Here is a 19,759-nt window from a genome sequence, read left to right as displayed (position 1 = left end):
AAACCTCTATTGATATGACTTTCTAGGATAATCCCCTAGCTAATTCCAACTATCTTAAAACTGAAACAGAAATAACTGAATGAAAACATACAGGGTCATCCTCAAAAGATGAGAACTCACCAAGTACGCTACTGAGCTGATTGGACTAGTACTAACTTCAACTTGAGTGTTGAATACCCGGACCTATATTATCAAAGAATATAGGTAGAAAGTATGTGTTCAATACTTTAAATATACTGAGTATGTAGAATATGCATGATAATATAACAACTTAACATGCTAAACTGTAATGACATAACTGTTGTAATGACCAAGTAAATAACATGAGATCTGATAAATGTGGTATTGAAATAACTGATACCTGGTCATGCTATAATTTTGAAAGACTGGATAGTGGGAGATATTAAAATCAACATATAACCATGTGAGATACTGCATGGAGTTTGATGCATAATTTCCATTAAAAGGCCCAATATACTTTGTCAAGAGTATAAAGACTAATCTGAGCTAAGGTGGATCCACTAAGCTAATATATGTAAAGATTAAGGATTCAGTCCTCAACTGGCAGGTGACCCTTATAATCCTACGGTAGCACATAGATCTGGGACTTAGGGATTGCTACTAAAGGTCTCATTGATCGCTGATCGTGAGCCTTCATCCCTAAATCCCCTCAGCTCTAATTAAAGCTCCCAACGGAACATGCAAATAAATTGAAGACAATAATAATCTAATAGTACTAAAATATACTGATAATAACTTGGTAGCACATGAATGATGATAACTGATAAATACTAAAAATATATGAGATGCACTTTATCTGAAACCATCAAAATCATGAAATTCATAATATGAAACATGCATCTGAAAGAACATAAATATGAGACATGGAAATACTTATACTTTGAGGGTTCATACAATTTAAAATCTGAAATTATAAGTAAAAACATGCAATAAAGGCTATTCATGATGATGAATAAATTGCATTGAAGAAGCATGCTTAATCATAAAACCCTAGGTTTTGCATAAATCATTACTAGAAATTAAGGATTCTTTGGGACTCAATGGGTGAAAGAATACTCATTGATAAAATTTCACATACCTGGAGTGAAGACACTAGTTATATTCTTGAATGGAGACTTGAGGATGAAGAACACTAGTTCTTGCTTGAGAGGAACCTTAAGAATATTAATCTTTGATTTGGGGAGTTGTACATGTTAGAGAGGTTTTGAGTTGACTAATTACCTTTAATCACACTTAGTAGAAGTTAAAACGACATAGTATAGGAATTAAAAGAGTGAAAAAGGACCAAAAATGACCATGACTGGAAACCGAGATCGGTAGCTTTCACGAGACCATATATGGTACGTGTATTGATCCACGTGAAGTAGAAGCCTCTCATCCAAATCAAACCAATGTTTTGATCATCAGAAGTTTGATCTATGAATGAAGTATGTTTACAAGTCATACTTCATTCTATGATATAGAAATAAGGTTCATAAGAATTAGGCAAATTTGTAGTTTATGTATTGAATCCATGACCCGTAAAAGGGTTTACGAACTGTAATTTGAGTTCATGAACTCAGGCTGAATTTTTCTTGTCTTTGAAGTTAATCTACGAGCCTCATATACAGATCGTGATTTCATCTTTGGTCGATAAATGTTGCTTGTAAATCCCAAAGTTCTGCAGACTTGGAATATTTTTTAACTTTCAAAAGCTGATTTGAGACCTAGACCTTCTAGGGTGCTACAGAAAGTGAACTTTATTATCTCATTCAACAAAATATATATAATTAACTTGATTGTGTTAAACATCGATTGAATTTTTTATACTTCATTAAAGACTTTACTATAACAAAATTGTTATTTACTATTTTCCTCAAATAAGTATTATTTAGTTATTATTTTATCATTTAGGACTTTGAATTAATTAAAACTATGACCGCTAAATCGTTATTTATTTGTAAGTAAGAATTTGTGTATTAATTCCTTCTAGTCGTTCATCTTCATATAGTAATGTGAAATCTTTTCCGTTAATAATTTTTTTTCTTGCAAAATATTGTTTGACTAAACAATAGAATGATTATTTGGTTAGTTTAAGATGAGTTTTTCACGTTTGAAAAACTAATTTTGACAAATTTTTCAAGTGAATTATTTTTTCACTCACAAAGTTTCAATCTTTTTTAAAAAAATAACGGAATGTCCAAACACAATTTTTACTTCTAAATGCTAGTTTTCTAATTCGACTTCAAATACTACTACTTTTTATTTTGGTTTCAAAATAACACTCAATTTATGTCCAAGCGTCTACTTACTTTTTTAAGTGATTGATAATATGAGAACATACAATGACTTTATTTACGAACGGAAATAAAGTTGGCCGTCTTATGATTGCACTTGGTGAAGGTAATATTTGTTTCTTAGGAAAATTGGGGGAGAAAATTTTGAGATTCTGCAACTGCATGCCAAATTTGAATTCCAGTTACCTTTATTTATTTTTTTGCTCAAAACCACCACAATAGATTTGACTGTTTCTCTCTTAATTAGAGGTTTTGGTTTCAATCCCTATTATAAAAAAAATCCTTGGTAAAAAGTATTACCACCGAATAGGTCCTACTTGGTACGAATGTGGATTAGTAGGCACCAATGCGGGTACCACACACACATTAGATAAGAAACCAAAATAAAAATGTTTTTTGAGAAAACTATATAAATTGAACCCATTAATAAAACTATTTATCCAAATTGGACCTAACCCAAACTATTTACCCTTAATAAATCCATGGCCCAAACTATTTACACGCCTACTCCACTTTCTCTTTTCTTATTTTGAGCATGTCACGGCCCGATTCATCGAGTCATGATGGCACCTACTATGACCCACAAGTAGGCAAGCCATACCATATCCCCGAACTACAAATATTGGGATGTACGGGAAGAAGACCAACGTTCAGCTGAAAACAATAATATAACAATAGGACTCACAAATGAAAGAGTAAAAGCAAGCCAAAACTATATACAAATAAAAAATTCCATCCAGAACATTGAAGTCACATGTACAGAGCTGCTAACAAAATGAGTATTAGTCCCAAAAGTGGACCACAGAAAAAAGACTAGCTCAAAAAGAAAAAGACAAGCTAATATATACATAGTGGGAGATGAATAAATCCAAGACGCTGTGTGCTCACCCTCGCCTCCAAATATTACTGCGGCTGGCTCGAGATTAACGCTCATAGCTGGTGGTCATACATGTATCATAAAAACAGATGCAGTCAAAAAAATATATGTAGAGTATAGTACGAGTTCAAAAATAATAGGTACCAAGTACGCATCATAGGCCGACTGAGCAAAAAAATCAAAAGTAATATGAAATGCGAAAATCTAAAGCACTATCAGAAATAAGAATGAGAAATCTCATAGGAGCACACGCGGGCATACTCACACACAAAGATAACGAGAGTAGATAACTTAATTCAATCGGGCTCCCATAAACTCAAAGGGTAAGCTTGTGCACAAGTTAAAAGTAAAACCTAAGATGAGTCCCATAAGCCTGACAGGTGCAAAGAAGAGTTGAAGTGAAATAAGAAAAGTCGATGAAGTTCTCATCAATACCATAACTTTCCGCGGACTTGAATCGAACCAAACCGTTACGCTAAAGCCTTAACCAAAGCTAGAAAGAGTTAAGGACTTGAACTGAATGAAGATGACAGAATCAAGGACTTGACCTGAGATTAGAGTAACCAAGGACTTGAAACAAGGCTAAGGATAATCATGGACTTGAACCATGTATAAGTATGACCAAGGGTTTGAACCGAGATAAAGGCAGTTATGTACTTTAACCACGACTGCAAATGGCGGTGGACTTGAACCATGACTGAACAAATCTAGGGACTTGAACCGAGGCTATAATACCAAGCCTTGGACTTGAACCACGCCCAGTGGAGTGAGTTGGGGACTTGAATCATGAATAGTGGTGAATTCTTCGAAATTAGGATCAGCGACTAACTGAGTATCACGGGGAGTACCCCCAATCCGAGAGCCATCAATAAATCACTCCAGCCCGAACCATATCCAATCAGAATCGATGTGTAGCTTCCAAAACAAAGAATCAAGTAATCTAAGATCGACGAAATCAGGGAATTATGGATAAGAGCCTTCAAGAGCAGTGCTACTGCCTAGATAAGGCCCAGAATAACAGACTCAAGTATACTATATCAGTCTACAGGGAGATAATCAGTTCGAAGCGACGTTAGAAAGATTTCAAGTCCTAACGGCTCCAAAATGCAAATCTATGGAAATCACTAGTCTAAGCCTAGATTAAGACCAACAATGCTTCCAACAATAAAACAAGCCACACAAATTCACACCACCAGGTATGGATGATCAACAATTACAGTAGACATACTTCAATTCATCCAAATCAAATTACAAATGTTTAACCATGCTTAGTATAAGGAGAGAGAAGTTGTAGCCTACCTGTAGGCCGATCGTGCACGCTCCAAATTACGTAGCCAAAGATTTTCCCTTTTGTTAGACATCATAGCACTATCACGCTATCAAAAATAGAATCACAGCATCATTACGGTAGCTTAAATGCTAAAATTATCAAAATTGAAGACGGACAAATTTCAAAGTTAAAAATGGGAATGTTGGACCTGCTTCGGTAATTTTGGAATTCACTCCTTGAAAAGTTCCTAAATACCTCCCCAAAATTATGTTCCAAAATAGAACATAATTCAGGGTTCAGAACAGCCCAAAAGAAAACATGCAATATTTTCCAGCATTAAAGCACCATAGGAGACTAGAACAGCAGTATAAGATGGACATATACCTCAAAAGACACGTTCCCGACTCTTTCTGATAACTAACCCAAGTATCCACAACAATCTCGAACCCACGGGACTTGTAACCACTAAATTTGGACTTGTATCAAAGGAGAAATCACATTTTAAAAGTTGGAGAATACGCTAATGTAACACCCCAAATATTTTTTGCCAAGACTCGAACCATTCTTCATATGCGTATAGACTTGAACTGAATGACTTCTAATTTTATACATGAGTTAGGATAAATCCCTAAGTATTTTAAGAGTATAAGATGTGGTTTAGGGTTATAAGGGATTTCTAACACCAAGCGAAGTCCAAAGAATTTCTATCGGCTAAGTTTTCGAATGAGTCCGTATAAGGGTAAAACTCAAACAACCATATCTCCTACAATATAATGAATTGGGTGGACCATCACCTATAAAATTAAAGGTCTTTGAGTCTTCTTTTCAACACCACTAAAATTATATTTTTTGGAGTTTGGAGTAAAACTTTATGTCCAGTTAACCAAAAGGGTGCGCGACCAGTCCTCTTCGCGGACTTGGCCAATTTTGGTTCATCTTAAAATTTTAGAAAAAAATGAACTATGGGGGAAAAACTCCACGACGCGGACTTGTTCTACCCTAGTTCAAATTTCTGCCAAATTTTCATTTTTGGGAGGGGCTTTATGGTCTTTTCCCCACCTTTCCCCTCTACGTTTTAGGGCTAAATTTTGCCCCCATATTAGTTTTTAAGAATTTTTCTCTCCAAAAATATTCAAGAATATTGAGAGAAAGAATTGTAGAAGAGAGTATGAATTGAGTTTTTGTATATAAATTCATATGTATAATTTCTATTGAGTTTTTGTATATAAATTCGTATGTATTAATGATTTTCTTGAGTTGAGTTTTGTTGAGAGTATGGATTCATGTATTCATTCACATGAACCCAAGATGAGATTTCATTTTTGTCATAATTTGTCTTGAGGTTGAGATTGATGGTTTCCATCTATAAATAAAGTATTGCTTTCAAAGTGAGATAATGCATATTTTAATGAGTATTGATAAAATTGAACATAGAGTTAAATGAGGATTTTGGAGCAAGATATTTGATGATGATGCAAATGATGTTTATTTTTCTTAAGTAAAATGATTGATGAAGAGGTAATATTGATGATGATGTTTTGAGATGGAGTGGATTGGAGTCTAATGTGACTACATGATATAATTTGTATAATTCGATTTGATTGGAGTCTTATGAGGATTTTGAGTATAAATGATTATTTGAGAAGGAGTTTTAAAAATAATTTGTGAACGTTTTTGCATAAATTACTTATGCACTATTTTGAGTTTAAAGAATGATTATTTTTATCTTTGATTTAGAAAGAGTTTAAGCATGAGTTGAGTTTGAGAAGTCTCTTAATTATTATTTTGAGCATGAGTATTTTGAGTATAAACGAGTTGAGCATTTTTACATTAAAAGGTCTATTTTGAGATTGAGTTGAGAGGTTAAAATTATGTTTTAAATGTATTTAATATTTACTGCATTCATTGAGTTGAGATTGTATCAAATTTAAAGAGAAGAGTTTGATGATTGAGATGAGTTGATTTTGAAAAAAGGTCCAATAAGACCATATTGATTGAGTTTTGAAAAAAGTTCAATAAGACTAAATGAGGTGATTTGAACTAACTCCAAACGAGACTAAGTGAGCATTTTGAGTATTTTACTCACCTGATAAATATGAGCATATTAAGTCTTAGGAGGAGTATCAAGCACCGAATTGGGTAAGAGTATCTACTCGAATCCCATGAACTACGTAGCCAACATAGGAAAGGATTGAACCGTTAAAGTCGAATGTTTCCTATTTCATTGTCCTAACATGATAGGATTTGATTGATTATTGGATCCATGATTGGTTGATTCATTCATACCCTAGCAAAGTATTGAACGGACATGGCAACTACGTCGGCTTATTGCACATCACTGGCTCATAGGTGATGGTTGTCGGTTAGATAAACTCTCAAATTGAGTGGATTGTGCTTGATATGATTGGTTTGATTGAGATTGTAGATGATTGAGTCTATTTGAAAGACATTTCTAAATTTTGATTTGCATACCTGTTGAGTTGAGTCCTTTGAGTTTATTATTGAGTTGATTGAGTATGATGTGATTGATTTGATTGGTATTGTAGATGATTGAGTCAATTTATAAAATATTTCTAAATTCTAATTCACATGTCTATTGAGTTGAGTCCTTTGACTTTATTCATTGAGTTGATGATATATGATTGGATTGGAGTTGATGGTATATGATTGTATTGTATTGGATGGTATGCTATTGGATTGGATCAGATTGTTTATGATTGGATTGGATCGGATTGTATATGATTGGATTGGATTGAATGGTATGTCATTAGATTGAATTGGATTGTATGTGATTGGATTGGATTGGATTTTATATGATTGGTCTATGTCTAAACCGTATTCTTCCTTTAGACTTATGACCCCTTGATTGAGTCTCTCTTATCTTTCTGATTTGAGGTATTTGAATTAGTATTATTCTACCTTGATGCATGTTTCATTCTGTCATATTACATACTCGTACATTCCACGTACTGACATCCATTTGGACCTGCATCATTTCATGATGCAGCTACAGGTTTATGAGATCATCAATAGGCGCACCATTGAGGATCTGTTCACACTCAGCTTATTGGTGAGTCCTCCCCTACATTCAGAGGATAGCACTTATGTTATTCTTGCGTTGAGTTTAGTCTTTTCATTCTAATTTAAGGTAGCCATGAACCTGTCATTGACATCAATTAGATAGTAGTGATAGAGGCTTCATAGACAAGATAATGATGGGTCGATTGAGTATTTTATTTTCCTAAATTGTTCTTGTTAGACTATTTAATGACATAGATTGGAGTTCAATTTTTTGGCCTAAGGACTTTATTCCTTGAGCTATATTGTTGATTGGAATTGCCCACTTAATTACCTCTTTATTTTAAGTCTTCCGCTGATTGAATGAATGAACATATGTGTGATCAGGAAAAGTGGTTCTCTTGGGAGCCAGTAATGGTTTTTGAGTGCCGGACACATCTAGGTTACCCTCCCGAGGTGTGACAAACTTGATATCAGAGCACAGAGTTCAAGAGTCCTAGGGAGTCTATGAAGCCATGTCTAGTAAAGTCTTATTTATGGGTGTGTTGTGCACCACACTTATAATGAAGAGGCTATAGGACATTAGGAATTATTTCACTTCTTTCATATTCTGAGTTCATGCTATAGAGTTTAACTCTATGAAAGTTCCCTTCTAATTCATTCGATGCTCAAATCCATTCGACTACCCCTCATACTCAAGGTGGCTGGAACAGTAAAGCTCATATCCTTATTGATGAGTTACTTTCAGATAAAGTCTTGAGAATGTAAAGAGAATTCACAAGTCTTGAGAAGAGCCGATTAATGTGCTTAAGTCTATTGATTTGAAAGAATGCACTCTTATTCATACGGATCGTGCATTGAGCCAGAACAAGATGTATCCCAGAATCTCATCTCTAAATCTTGATTCAAATGTTATCTTTGAGAGGGAAGTTGTGTATCTACATGATAAATGTCACCATCCGATGAAATGTGATTTGAGGCATGGTGATCTATGATTCGTACAATGATCCTAGAGTTAGAAAGAGGGAGTTAGAGGAGTAGAACTCAAATAGTGAGAATGGTGGTTGATTGAGGCTTGTAACTAGAGTGAAGTATCTATAAGGTGAGTAATGAGGTGTAATGAATGATTGTGATAGTTGAGTTGTACTTGTCTAGTTAAGGATAGAGGTGTGGAAAAGGAGCGATATGAGACCCTGTGATATGCAATAGATAGGTAAGAGTATGTTAGTATGTCTCTGGGTAAGAGCTCATGCAATAATGGAAGTAGAAGTGTTAAAGTAGGCGTGACAATTTTTAGATGTGGTTGAGGTGGTTAGAGTGATAAGCTTGAGTGTGTGGTTGTCACTATGAGAGTGATGGTAATAGGCTATTGATGAATTTTGGAGGAATGATTGAATGTACGTGAAGGGCGTTATGAGTCTTGGAAAGAAGGGGAAGCTAGACAGCGATATATTGGCCTTACAAAATTGTGAAAAGGATTGGGGATGTCACTCATGAATTGGAGCTACCTTCTGAGTTAGTCTTCTTTCGTCCGGTGCTTCATGTCTCGATTATCAAAGGAGTGCTTGGGAGATCCTTTGTTGGTAGTTCCCATTGAAAGTGATGAAATCAAGGATAACCAGTCCTATGAGGATGACATAAAGACCAAATATCCACTTCTATTCATGCCATCAACGATGATGTTGAAAGTAACTTCCTATTCTTGATTCGAGTTGATGTCTTCCTTCTTGAGTTCGACGGTTGATAATCTAGATGTTTGAATGATTCAATTGATGGAGTTTCGATATTCTATTCGTTCCTAATGATGAGAATGTTGAAGGTAATGTCCCTACTCTTGACTTGAATTGATTTGCCTATTCTTGAGTCAAAATAGTTTATTGTCTAGATTGCTTGACTTTATTGATTGGTTGATTTGATTGAGTCTCGATTGTTATTCATGCCTAGAGTCCATCTCTTCTTGATCTTCATTCGAGGACGAATGATCCCAAGGTGAAAATAATGTAACACCCCAAATTTCTTTCCGCCAAGACTCGAACCATTCTTCATATGCATATAGACTTGAATTGAATCACTTCTAATTGTATACATGAGTTAGGATAAATTCATAAGTATTTTAAGAGTATTAGATGTCGTTTAGGGTCATAAGGGATCTCTAACATCAAGCCAAGTCCAAAGAATTTCTATCGAATAAGTTTTCGAATGAGTCTGTATAAGGGTAAACTTCAAACGATCATATCTCCTAGAATATAACAAACCTCTGCGAACGAGGCCAGTGGCCCGCGAACACGGAGAATAAAGAGCCTCCTCTCCACGAACGCGGAGAACAAATCACCTCTGCACCAGCAACTGCTGTAATATGGGATTTTGGCATTGTCAAAATCTTCGACGGGGTGCCCGAGATTCGTTCGAAACCCCGTGCGCATAAGCGATATGCAGCCCCATCAAATTCGACATTTCAGGCTCAATTGCGCATTTGAAATTTTTATTCGAGGTCATTTTAACAAAAAGTGGATCCCACATCCAAATGTTATTTTCAGCAAAATTCCACAATGGGCCTTGGGATCAGAGTAGAAGCCTCGGGAAGCGAACGAAAGGTCGACCTAGATCAAACTTGACATTCAAGAACTAACTGCGTTGACAAAATTTTCACCCGAGCGTGTTTGCCAAGAATGTTGACCAAACTCAAACTTTGGCCAAATTTCAAAGCTAAAATGCCAAATGTCCCCAAACTCGCACTGAATGCCTCGATACTCATGTCGACCATGCTACTGTCTTAATTTGGTCATTCCAAAGCTAATAGAATTGTCAAAATTCCGTTCTGAGGTTGTTTACCTGATGTTATGACTGAAATCAATTTTTTTAAGTTTCAAAAGCTTCAAAACAGGAAAACGGGCCTAAAACTCAAACAAATGATCAGGCGACCGAAAAGTCAGTGCCAACAAGTCATAAATGACTTAGGGACACTATAGGAACGCTCTAAACGACAAAATGAATGCATTAAATCTGAAATGACCTAGAAGGTCATTACAGCGCATGACGTTAGCATCACAACTACGAATTAATTTTGTGTGATCCTCCGTCGGTATATTCACATCATATCAGTATTATATAGAACTGAGCTTAATCATCTATGATACTACGTCGGTATATTGATACTCTATCGATATCATATAGGATCGGACTCTTTTTTTAGAAATAAATAAGAAACAATTAAAAGAAAATTATGAAAGTCACAATCTTATTTACTTCATTCGTCCCATATTAGTTGCCATGTTTATTAAAAATACTTGTCCCAAAGTAATTATCAATTTAAATAATCAAGAGAGAATTAATTATTATTATTTTCCAACTTTGGCACCTAAATAGATAAATATTAAAAATTTAATAAGGGGTATATTAGTCAAATAACTCTTTTAATTAATGTTTTCTTAAAAGTTGTGCAAAACCTTATCATGACAACTAAAATGGGACAGAGAGAGTATTAAATTCTAAATTAGTAGAAACTATGTTTTTATAACTTTTTTCTCTTTTTGCAAAAAAAATTTAAAAAACGTATCTAAATTATGTCTCCTTTTAAAATTATTTTTAAATTAAAATATTGAAAAATTGAACATATATCAATGATATTATGACAATATGTAGGTATACCGTAATGGTATCTTGGATGTTGAGTAATCTCATCGAAAGACTGTAGCAAACCTCAATGAAAACACTGTTCAATTACACTTTGATACCACCAGAGTATATTATACTTTAATGAGATTAAGGAGGAAGAAGCAATCATTCATTACTCTTTGATACTATAAGAGTATGTTCATATTTTGTAATATACTGTGATGGTATCCGAAAGGGAAAAAAAAATCGACACTGGCGTCAACGCTTGAATTTTAAAAAAAATTGGGTCTGAAATTAATGAGGAATTTTAATTTTACTTTTTGGGGGTATAAGTGTTCTTTTCCCATGTATTTTTTTGCTAAAAGAGTAAGGCTTCATACAATTCTACTGATGGGTATTATTTTTCAAGATATTTTAATTTCAGATGAGAGGAATCGGTGGAAAATCAAACATATTTCCATGATTTCATCTAGGCAATGCTATTTGACAAATTGAGCTTTGTACTATATACATTCACCATTAACCTGCTTTATATACATTGATCAATAAATGGAGAGAATTGTAATTCGTAAAGCAACAGACATACTCCAGAATTCTTATTCATCCGAACCACCACGCCAGTAGCTGCATTTACTCATCCCACATTCCGATAAGAACTTCTGATAATCATGGTCCAGTTTTGCATAAGAACGTGAAAGCTCTTCAGATTGGAGATGTTCTCTATCATCGGTGACATTCTATTCAACAATTTCAATATGTTAGCTAAGCAGTCAGATTATGTAACAGTAACAGAATCAAAGCAAGAATCAAATATTGTTCAATGCATTCTTAACACCATGTAAATTGGAAAGTACGACGAACACACATTAAATTCTATATATGATACAGAGGAAGGCTGAGAAATTAAGGTACTAGTGTTGTTGAATATCAAATGATAAAGTTTTCATCCAAACGCTCCCTGACAATCATCAAGTTCTCTAGGCAAAATAGGCTTACGTGATGCAAGAATGCACCAACATTACAGGAAAAACATCTACTCCGTGCACTTGCAAAGATTACCTAGTTGTTAGTTTTCCCAGAATTTGGTGGCAAATTGCCAAGAACATGTCATCAAAGTATCTTTTCCCTAACAGGCCTTACAGTGAAAATTACAGAACGGATTTGAGCCCCATCAAGATAATTATGGAATCAATTAAAAGAAACATAAACAAGAGCAGAATATTGAAGGAAGATCACAAACAAAATAGTAATTCTTGCTAGCTACTTGCTCTGAATACTTACATCAATTTCAGGTCTTGAATCAGAATATAATGCATCTGGATCGCTCAAATCGCGAAGAGCTAATTTCCATCTCATGCTTCCAGATGCCTGACGAACATCTTGCAATTTATTTCTAGCAACTCTATGGTTAAAGGCATCCATTATGCATTTGATGCAAAAGCCTAGCAGAGGAGCCAGAACTAGAAAATAACCACTGGTTTTAGCCTGATAATAACATTGACAAGTCTGTTGAGATATCTATCAACACTCCAAAAGGTCTGCATACTAATCGTTTGCAGTACACATAATTAATGTAACTAACAAGACAAGGATACAACATCTCTCAAGGAAGTTCTTACATATGGTAAATGACGGCATGAAAGCACATATAACATCTTGTGGTTGATGTCTTTGCCACAGAATTTGAAGCGTCGGTTTGTTTCAGACACATCAATTTTAGGTAATCTGATCTTCTCTCGTTGATTCTGACAAGAAGCAGATAAGCAATACGATAACTTGGGATACAAAAAGAGTCAAGGTTATTAAAGTTTCATGGAAAATCAAACTAAAAGAGGGCAAACATAAACTGTTCCAATTAGAAGCAAATAAGAAAAACTTTTACTTGTACTGCAGCTACTATAATGATTCGTTTCTCTGCCATATCACATAAATCTGGAAATATCAATCTCGAAGAGTTTCCCAATCTTGTAGGTCAATCCACACAATCCAAGAGGTGTGAATGGATAACTAAACAAACTAGCTGGGATACTGTAAAAGTTCAAAACATCTTTTGGAACTGCCATCCCTGAGGTGTGAATGGATAACTAGACATCATCTTTTGGATGATGTTACGCACAGCATTGGGGCAACATGGATGAAATGGAAGTTTGCCTTTGGAGTCCTATGTGATAAGAAAGTACCACCTAAACTTAAAGGTAAGTTCTACAAAATGGTGGTTAGACCAGCGTTGTTATATGGAGTGGAGTGCTGGCAGTAAAGAACTCTCGGGTTCAGAAGATGCATGTTGCGGAGATGAGGATGCTGAGATGGATGTGTGGACACACTAGGAGTGATAAGATTAGGAATGAGGTTATTCGGGAGAAGGTGGGAGTGGCACCTGTGGCAGACAAGATGAGAGAAGCGAGACTGAGATGATTTGGACATGTGCAGAGAAGGGGTGTTGACGCCAGTTAGGAGGTGCGAACAGTTGGAGTTGGGGGTTATGCGGAGGGGTAGAGGTAGACCGAAAAAGTATTGGAGAGAAGTGATTAGACAAGATATGACGTTACTCCATATCACCTAAGACATGACCTTAGATAGAAATGAGTGGAGGTCGCGGATTAGGATAAAAGGCTAGTTGGGATAGAATTGTGTTTTGTTGTGTGTCGATTTAAGGGAGTCGTAGGTCTAGGCGTGCCTTTATAGTTGTGTTGTTATTGCCTTTGATTGTCACATTACTTTGCTCTTGTTATTGTTCTTATCTTGTAAAATTTGCATAGTTGTTTTTTTGCCACTATGCTATATATATTATTTGTTTTCTTTCTTACTTGGGATTGTGACTTTTGAGCCACGGGTCTTTCGGAAACAGTCTCTCTATCTCCATGAGGTAGTGGTAAGGTCTGCGTACATCTTACCCTCCCCAGACCCTACTTGTGGGATTTCACCGGGTATGTTGTTGTTGTTGTTGTCATTTAAGAATATACTTGTTAGCTGGATGAGCTTAACATAACTAAAGGAAACACTGACACTAATATAACATAATCCCAAAGTCCAAGTGGAGATGAAAGTTTATTTTACCAAAATGTCTGGCTGAGTTGATTAAAAAAAACAAATGTCTGATGAGTTGATTTTGATCATGCAGGGCAGAAGAGATTAAGTGAAAATAAAGTGGTTTTTGAGTTGCATTCACATGGCATAATGAGTTCAAACTTCAGAGTTGCAGCTGAAAGAAACACCACAATGCAGCTGAAGGATACTGAATCAATGGCTTCCCTTTTTCTGGCATGAAGCTTATATGGCAAGAATAGATAATAGCTCAAAGAGTAGATTAGATGACAGAATCTGAAGGATAGTCTGGGAAAATTCTTCATTACAAACATTTTAATCCTATTTCACAGTTAGCTACCAATGAGAACATATCTTATAAAATCCATCAGGAAGTCACATAAAAGGAACTTTGCCAACAGACCTTATTCTGACCTTCCAGAATGACGAGATATCCTATTGATGAGAGCCTTAAAGAAATGACAATTTCCTGTAGTAGCATTTTGGAGGCAGAAGTATTTATGGATTTTATTAAATAAACAAACACCAAAGGACTACAGAATTTTCTGCTTGGTCTTCCATTTTACAACTTTAGTATAATAATAGTTATCATAGAAACTACATCCTATTAGCTTCTTAGCTGACATCAAATCAAGATACAGCCTTTTCCTGAAAATATGCCATATTGACCTTGTTATAATTGTGTTTAGGCTTTTACTTTGGCTTGGTGAATAGAAAGACCTCCTTGCGTCATTTTTTCATTTAGTCTATGTGGTCTATTGTCACATATATTAACTTTCATAAAGCAAGCACATCAATTTCATTATCAATAACAGAACATCATTATTAGACAAGAACAAAGTAGAGCACCAACAGATACAAAAACACAAGCCAATTCATTTAGCACCGAGCTGCACAGGCAATGAAAACATTAAAGCAAAAGAGCAAATTTGATGATCACAGACAAAATATTTTCATTTGTTAGATCCTTGAAAAAGAATGGCATCCACAGGTGAAGCTTTTATGGTCCCGCAATTCAACAAAACGGCATGTTAGATGAATGGTATACTAACTGTTAAGATGAAACCAAATGTACCGTTTGTAAATAAGCTGTAACATAGGAAGGGATATTGGCATGTTGCCCCTCAAAGACAAGGTCAACATCAATAATTTCCTTATTAGCAGCGCCAATATCATAAATAGGCAACCCATATAACTTTGAAAGTGAAGCCAAAGTTTCATCCCTCCTATTACCAATCATCAAAAAAATAAATCAAATATTCAAATCTAAGAAACATTCATAGATCCATAACTATGAATTCGTGTAGGAAACACTCTTTCACCACATGAACCAACAATTGCTTGGAAATGTTCAAGTATTGACTATTTGAGAAAAGCTCCTGAATATGATATCTACACCTCTGCAACAACGAATTTAGCCAGTACTCAAACATATCTTCACTTTACTGACTCAAAAAAAAGAACATCAAAGAAAAAGAAAGAAAAGTTTCAGAAATAAAGAGAAAAAATGTTGAAGAGAACCTTAGGAAGTAAACTGAAGTGCTTGTATATGGAGTTAGCTCTAAATGAAGAGTATTTAAGGGAAATGGAAGAGAGGATTGACATAGCTTCAATTCCATTGAACCATACTGCTTTCGATTAGATTCACGGAAAAAAAATTGTCACTCTTATGAATCTATTTTGCTGGATATAATAGTAGGAAACTAGGAAAGAAAGATTATAAAATTATTTGGGCTTCATCTAAATATTCCAGATTTTCTTTGGGCCTCTCTATGGTAGAAAATATCGTCCGACAAATTAATTTAAGAATGTATATTACAACTTTAAATGTATTATTTTATAATTAATACTAATAAATATTTAATTATAAATCTCAGCAGATTGTATTAAATTATAATATATTTAACTAGCATACGTACCCGCACAATGCACGGATAATATTAAACAAATATTTTTGATCATATCATATTAAAATATCACGTTTGAACATGTTAATATATAACCTTAAAAGAAGTCCAACTATCATTGTATTTCTCAATAAAATACAGAAAAAAAATGTCTACACTCACCCTACACCTTACCCCCAACCCCCAACCCTCAATTTTATTTTATTTTTAAAAAAAAATTATTCTACTCTCCCCACACTTCCACTCCCACGACCCCTCCATCATCTCATGACTCTAATAACCCGACCTCTAATCCAATTTATATGAAAAAATATTCATATAATCATAAAAAGTAAAGACATTTATTTTTTATATTTTTTAATTATATTATCAAAATCTAAAGATATTAGATTGTGAATACCTCCCCCTCCTCCCTTCCCCTACCACTTATCAAAATCTATATGAGTGAAAATAATTATGTAATTAACAATAAAACTTTGGCGTTTAATATTTTTTTCTTATTAAATTATTTACAATATAAAGATTTTTGATTGTAAAAAATAATTTAAATTTTTATTCTACTTGTGGTCGGGCCCTTCCCCGGACCCTGCGCATAGCGGGAGCTTAAGTGCACCGGGCTGCCCCTTTTTTTTATTGTTATATCATCAAAAAAAAGTCCACCCCCACCCGGCCCCCAACCCCTTGTTTACATTTTTCCATTGTATTTTAATTACTTTATTTTTCTCTAATTTAACTTTAAATTAAATTATTTTTTTGTATTCGAGGAATAAGCAGTTGAGTTTTCTTTTCTCTCATATCAAAACATAGAAATTAAAGTAGATAATTTGGCTATGCATAGTAAAATAAATGAAATATAAATTAGAAAATGACTCCAAAATAATTTACTATGTTAGAAGTGTTTATAACTTAAAATTTAAGTTAAACACTTTCTAAAAATATATATAAAATTTTATCTTACATTTTATTTTTTAAAAATAAATCTACGCAGATTCATAAAATTATTAACTTGTATTAAGAATTAAAATAAATTTCATAATGCACATAAAATTTCAATATGAAATTTTAAAGGAAAAAGTAAAGTCATGAATAAAGAATTTTAATATGTAACTTGTGTACATTGTGTTTAGTTATACTCTAAGTTACGTCATTATCTAAGCCATATTTTAAGACTATAATTTAACATTCAATGTACTCGCATATACTTTAAAAATTATTTTATTTAGTCTTTTCATTTTAAATACAAATATTAGCATAATAATTTATTAAAATAAGATTAGTTTGTTATTCTTCTTTATCCTTGCTTTTATTTTTCAAATATAATGTGTTTATCTTATAATCTATATATTTGAATTAAGATAAATATTTTAAAATAATAAAATTATTATTATTTTTAAACAGTAATTATTATAAATATTATACTACTACTACTCATATCAGTTAAAGTATTTAGATACCATTTTTTATTATATTTTTCTCTTTTAATATATATAATGGATTTATCTATACTTGTAGAGAAATAAATTTTATTTATTAAATAAATATGAGATAAACAATTTCCAAACACACATAACATGAGAAAGATAAAACAATTGAGTACAACAATATTTTAGTTGAAAAAATAAAATATTATTAACCACATTACAAACTACTCTCCTTTATTATTATTATTATATATAAATATATGTTTGTCCTATATTTAATATTTAAATTAAATATACTAAATTATATTGATTGAATAAATATAAATTTACAAAAGATAATAATAATTTAGAAATTATTTATATTACGGCCAAAAGAAAAGAATGAAAAGGAGTCTACACAAATGTTGTATTCATTTTTTCAAAGACTTCGCATTTATCTTTCAAATGTGGTATTTGGTTAAGAGTAAATTTAATAAATAACATCTTTAAAAGTGAATGTTCATAGTCGTAACAGGACTTTCTAGTTTTCAATAAGAGTCTCCATTCCAATTAATAATTCTTATCAAATAAAATTCTATCTCAATTCAAATTTAGTTATCTATACATATAAATTTTGTTTATTTAGGTTGACATTGTATCAACAGTTTAGTTTTTGAAACTGTTTTCTTAAATTCGATGAAACTTTTTTTCCTGAAATCGATGAAACTATAATTTATTAACAAATAATAAATTTATCTTAATATGTAAATAATTTATATGCCAAAGAACTTTCAATTCAAGTACCTTATGTACTTTTTCTTGCTTTTGGTGTATTTTGTTGTTTTCAGTATAATATAATGTCTTCTTGTGATACCGCAATGCAAATAAATACACACACAAAAATACAAATTATGATTGGTACTTAAATGAATAAATCGATACTTTCCTTGTTAAAATGAAGTAAAATTTAAACCACTCATTCATCCCAATTAAAAAAAATAGCAACATATTAATCATCATGTGATAGAATTTGGTCTATTAAAAATTAAATTTGGTAATTCAAAGTTCAATTGGAAATGAAACACAAAAAAATGAGGAAGAATTCAAATAGTAAACAACACAATATATATCATCCAAATTCAATTATGTACGTAAATAATTATGAATAGAACACCTTAAACAAGTCAATAGATGATATGTCAATACTTTGTATGTCAAATACTAAACAATGATCTATTATTTTCAAACAAACATACATTAATTCTAATTCAAAGACATAGTACTACTTACATATGTAACATATTCTTCGGAATGCACTATACAAAATTTTGTGCTTATCAATAAAGTAGCAAGGAAATCAATTAGGTGAAAGACTTTAAGCAAAACACTTTAAATAGTTCAATATATGATAAATAAGAAAATATATTTTTTATCAAAATAAAAGTTATTGAGTTATCGGTTGCTCAATCGTTTTGTCTTCTCATAACATCGGATTACTAAAAAAATCATCACAAAAATAAAAATAAAAAAATAAAAAGCATAAAATAGTATCAACACTTATTTTAATAAAATAGTATAAAAATGATAACAAAAGTTAGTATTTAAAAAGTTAAATGTTTGACTAAAATTCTCAATAAAAAGTTATTTTATTTTTTCATTAATGACTTTATGTAATCAAATGTATTTAATGTTAGAAAAAAAACTAACGAACAAAATTAGAATAAAAAATATGACTTACTTGATTTCAAGCCTTGTCACGACCTAAATCCTCGAGGTATGATGACGCCTACAATAACTCGCTAGTAGGCAAGTCAACCCATATCCCAAAACTACGACTAATGGAATATAAGGGTAGAAGAGCAACATTCATCTAAAAATAGTAATATAAAAATAGGAATCATGTATGAAAGGGAGTAAGCAAACCAAAACTATATGTCAATAAAAGATCCCTCCCAAAACCTAGAAGTCACATGTACAGAGATACTAACAAAATAAGTAAAAGTCCGAAAAGTGGACCACAGAAACAAGATTGTCTCAAAAAGTAAAAGACAAGTCAATATATATATATAAGGAGACGAGTAAATTTAGGACGTTGTGTGCTCACCATTGCCTCCAAACAAGACTAGAGCTAGCTCGAGATCAACGCTATAGGTGGTTCTCAGACTTGTATTACGAAAATAGATGCAAAGTGTAGTATGAGTACCAAAACAACAGGTACCCAGTAGGCATCATAGGCCGGCGGAGCTAGAAAAGCAAAAGTAATATGAAATGCGAGAATCTAAAACACTGCCGAAGACAAGAATACGAAAATCAAATAGGTATATACACGA

The 19,759-nt window shown here is 33.1% G+C and overlaps 1 protein-coding gene across 1 annotated transcript; it reads right to left on the bottom strand.

Annotated features, from left to right (window-relative positions):
• Positions 1 to 11,515: 11,515 nt before the first annotated feature.
• On the bottom strand, positions 11,516 to 15,828 carry LOC129903883 (uncharacterized). The gene is given in 7 exon segments (XM_055979394.1): positions 11,516 to 11,814; positions 12,359 to 12,562; positions 12,697 to 12,822; positions 15,198 to 15,348; positions 15,437 to 15,522; positions 15,644 to 15,702; positions 15,705 to 15,828. Coding segments are annotated over 7 exon segments (804 nt in total). The 5' UTR covers positions 15,742 to 15,828; the 3' UTR covers positions 11,516 to 11,673.
• Between the last annotated feature and the right edge of the window lie 3,931 nt (positions 15,829 to 19,759).

Source organism: Solanum dulcamara, chromosome 9 (assembly GCF_947179165.1).
Source record: "Solanum dulcamara chromosome 9, daSolDulc1.2, whole genome shotgun sequence".
NCBI classification, from domain to species: Eukaryota; Viridiplantae; Streptophyta; class Magnoliopsida; order Solanales; family Solanaceae; genus Solanum; species Solanum dulcamara.
This window is presented reverse-complemented; position numbering and strand designations above follow the sequence as displayed.